We start from the raw sequence: 4448 nt of genomic DNA on the forward strand, positions 1-4448 counted from the left end.
ATATATATTTAAAAAATGCATTTCTTTTCAATATATCGGTTCAATTTTTCTCTTAAACTTATCTCCGACCAGAAAATAAAACAATAAACCCCATTTTAAATATTATAGAAAAATACACAGCAAGAAAAATCGAAATAAGTATAAAATTTATCGATTTAGACTCAAAATAATCCAATCATAAAACTGATTAGATAAAAAGAAACAATAAAATTAAATCTCCCTTTTTTTTATTACCAATAAAAATAATTAAAATAATTCAGGATCTTCCAGACAATTTTTCAATCTTAAAAATTTAATATTCGATAAAGAATAATATATTTAAAACATATATATATATATTTTTTTTTACCCCGCCAATCAAAACAACAACGCAATTACGTAAAGATATTAAAAGTAGAGAGTGTTGTAACCGGGTTTTATATGAGAATTAACATACTCCAAGCAAAAAAAAAAAATTCGAAAAAATAAAAAGCATTTTCATCACGGTAATTGTTCCAGCCACTAATTACACTCATACCAAGCAGTAAAGACGTTAGTATTATATCTAGATGATGTTATTGACGTTAGCATCCTTTAATTGATTAAGTAATCTGTAGTCATTCTTCGCCTTATATCGAATTTCTAAAAAAAAACGAGATGTTTTTCTTCGAAATAATAATAATAATATAAAAAAAGTGGGTACATAAAAGTTTAGAAGAATAATAAGCTTTTTTTGTTATTGGTGTTCCGACAATGTTAGATTTGCAATGAATGGAGCCATCTTGAATTATATTCTTTTATTACTCCATCCTGCCTTTTTGGTATGCTCGATAATTCCTTTTCATAATAATTGATTTTGTAGATAAAAGAAAAACCACGTAGGACGAAAGGAAAAAAAAAACTGGACGTCAATACAAATCAAACGTTGCTTATCAAGATTTGAATATAAATAGCCAAAATATCGACGTTTTTGGTTCACTTATGAGTTCATCCTGCTGTGCAATAAAACACTCTTAAATATCTTTTTATGGTAGACGAGATTGAGTTTCTCCCAATGTTTTACAGGATTTGATTTTCATTTTTTAAAATATCCTGCGAAGATAAAGTTATATTTTATCGAGGATTTAATTTTTTATTAAGAATTTATTGACTAAAAATCTAAAAAAAAAAATAAAAATAAAAAATTATGGAAATTTTGTCGGTACAAAGACTTATTGATTCGTATTAAATATGTAAATACCTCTTCGCTCGCTTAAAAACTTTTTTCCCCCTTCTTTTTTTCTTGTTAAAATATTATACAAACGTTGAAGACTTTCACGTAAGATACACTCAGTGACGTCTGATATCTATAAATTTTTCTTTACTTAATTTTTTAATTATTAAACCCACGAGTTTTTGATTTATGCGTGAGTTGAGATTTGAGACCTTGATATCGTTATCATGATGTTTTCATTAATTCTGTATTTAAAATTCCGAATTCATTAAGCCCAGGAGTAGTGAAATTCGAGATTTTTTGGTTCGTAATTTATCACTTTTATTTTTTTTTCCTTCCCCATCGAGAAAAAGAAAAAAAAAGTTTTAATTGCGTTTGAAGTTTTTACATCCATAAACGTTGCTGTATCTGAGTAATTAACGTTAGTCTTTCAAAGTAAAAACTGTCAGATTAATTAATATGATATTTTTCAGATGAGAAGTCATGTTAACAGCCAGAATATGTTCGATATTATGGTTTGTGGCCTTCTTATCTGGAAGTTTGTCGACTATCCCAAAGCACTCGTGTCCCAACCGCCTCGTCATCAAACCCTGCATGTGTGCCGTTAAACCAAAAGGGATTAATTTATCCTGCGAGGATATGAAAGTCGAAGAGTTGCAGCAAGTTTTACATAACATCGCTAAAATCGGAGAGAGGATTTGGTATCTGAAGTTTAAGAACAACGAATTAACCATATTTCCATCGGGTCTGCTTCAAGGATTAGATGTTCTACACTTCATGGCCCATTACAGCGACATAACGACCGTAGTCGATGCTGCCTTTTCTTATCTTGGCGACAAATTGAAATTCTTAGATCTTTCTCACAACTCTCTAGAACAGGTGCCTAGCAAAGCTCTAGAATCGCTGGCTGAACTCACTTCGTTGAACCTGAATTATAACAAAATTAAAACTTTGCACGCTAACGCCTTCAAAGGTTTGACATCTCTGATACGTTTGTCTCTGTATGGTAATCGCATCAAACTAGTTGATAATCTGGCTTTCGCCAGTGTGGGAGTTAACTTGACTAGACTGAACTTGGGATCTAATCTGCTTAGCCACATTCCCTCGCCCGCTTTTGAAGTATTCCAGAATTTGCAAAGATTACAACTTCGTGAAAATCAAATTACCGCCTTGGATAGCGAAGGTTTTCAAGGAATAGGAAACAGCTTAGATGCTTTGGATTTGTCTTATAATATGATCGAAAATATTCCCGAAAAATGCTTCGTCAACCTTCGTAAATTGGATTCTTTAGAAATCGAAAATAATCGAATTAGCAATATTCATAACCAAGCATTCGACGGAGTTTCAGGTACGGAAATACATTTTGTTTTTTCTTCTTAATTTAAATGTAAAATATTGCAGAAGAGTTAATTTTTTTTTATTCTGTAAGTATAAAACGTGTTAAAACCGAATATTTTCAGCATAAAGTCGGTGCTTTACAGCTGTGTCCAAACAAGATTTTCTCTTTCTGCATCGCGTTAATCTCTCTCATTCATTTATTACTGTGGAGACCAGATTAAAATACGATTCGCATAAACTATCTAAATTTAATTTTCATTAAATGATCTGTATCAATTACTGTTCCTTTCCAATTACAATTCGCCATATCCTACAAAATGACTGCTTATTAAATAATTTCTATAGCGTGTTGCCGAATAGAATCAAAAATTTTTAACGAAACACAAGAACGTTGGAAAAGATTATTTCCTTAGTTCAACAAAAATTTCTTGATAAAGCGATTCAATTGCGAGTTGTGTCGAGTTTCAGTCACCAAAAGAGGAAAAGCACAAATCGAATGAAGAAGAAAAAGTTACTTTCAAAGAATGAAAAAGAAAGTATCAAAAATAAACAAAATGTAACTCGGTGAATATCTTTAATAGAAAGCTAAAAGGTTTTTAGTTTGAAAAAAAAATCAATATAATTATCAAAAATCTGAAAGTTTAAACGGTTAACTTTTCTATGCAAAACGTTCCTTGTTTGTTTCAGAAACCAGATTTTTATCTGCATTTATCGATTTTTATTTCCAACCCAACAGATTTAAATATAAAAGAAATTCGTTTAAAAAATTTAAGTCTGCATTTTCTTGGAAATGTTGCCTTTACCCACCATATATCATTTTAAATAATTATTCTTAGAAGACAATGTTTTATTTCGTATATTATAAATATTTCATAACTAAATGCGACTGACTTGAGTTTTTATTTAATTATTTTTTCTATATATTTTGGACAAAGTAGGCTAAGAAGAAAAGTTTGAAAGTTATTATTATTTTTTTTTATTTAATTTTTCATAGAATTAATGCTCGGGCAATTTTTATTCTTCTTCTTCTTCTTCTTTTTTTTTTTTTTTTTTTTGCTTCAGGATCTCTGGAATGGTTAAAGTTAGGCAATAACGCTTTAGACTACATACCTTCGGAAGCCTTCAAGCAGATGAATAAGCTACGAGAACTCGATCTACGAGGGAATAACATCAGCAAAATACCCGAAGATGCTTTTAAATCTTACGGCCAAGATCTGAAATTTATTTATCTTCAAGAAAATAGGTATTTGTATAAAAATTCGAATCGATATTTTTAGATTATATCTAGTAAATACATCAAATAAATAAATTAATATACCAAACTCCCAAGCCACGTGGTTTAACCTCATCGAAAGTTAGGCCTAAAACACGTGGCTTTTGAGACTATGATCTATCAATTTAAATGTTTATTAATGACTCTTCGATTCCAATTTTGTATTTTAAACTAATAATGGATAATAAAAATCTGTATAGATCATTTTCCTGTGAATTTTCGATAGATTTACTGGATAAAAAACAGTTTTTATGAGTGGTTGTAAATAATGTTTTTGCTTTCTTGTTTTTTCAGGATAGAGACAGTGGATCCTACTTCATTTCAAGATTTGCAGTCGTTGCAATGGCTGCATCTTCATTCCAATCATCTAACATCTCTCCCATACGAAACATACATCCCAGTACTTGACACACTGCAAATCCTGGACATTCACGGTAAGGCTAAACTTTTATCTCTTCGCCATGTGCCATGTTCTAGACAGTATCTTTACTACCCTCTGGTGTCAAAATTCGAAACAAATTTTATCATGAAAAATTCTCGTAAAATTTTTCACTACTTTTTTTTTACAGTTTTATTTCTTACTTTATTATATAAAAAAATAAAATAGAATTTAAAATATTAAAAAATATATATATATATAAATGG

The 4448-nt window shown here is 29.8% G+C and overlaps 1 protein-coding gene across 1 annotated transcript in view; it reads left to right on the forward strand.

Annotated features, from left to right (window-relative positions):
- LOC111633574 (insulin-like growth factor-binding protein complex acid labile subunit) overlaps positions 1-4320 on the forward strand; it is a gene marked incomplete at its 3' end in the record, with an annotated part of 5425 nt that extends 1105 nt beyond the window's left edge. Inside the window, exons 2-4 of the mRNA XM_023378167.1 lie at positions 1666-2540; positions 3593-3773; positions 4098-4320. Coding sequence (XP_023233935.1) covers positions 1676-2540; positions 3593-3773; positions 4098-4320 — 1269 coding nt within the window. The remainder of the gene's footprint in view (positions 1-1665; positions 2541-3592; positions 3774-4097) is intronic.
- Positions 4321-4448: the final 128 nt, after the last annotated feature.

Source organism: Centruroides sculpturatus, unplaced genomic scaffold (assembly GCF_000671375.1).
Source record: "Centruroides sculpturatus isolate CEXI.00-Female unplaced genomic scaffold, Cexi_2.0 scaffold932, whole genome shotgun sequence".
Taxonomy (NCBI): Eukaryota; Metazoa; Arthropoda; class Arachnida; order Scorpiones; family Buthidae; genus Centruroides; species Centruroides sculpturatus.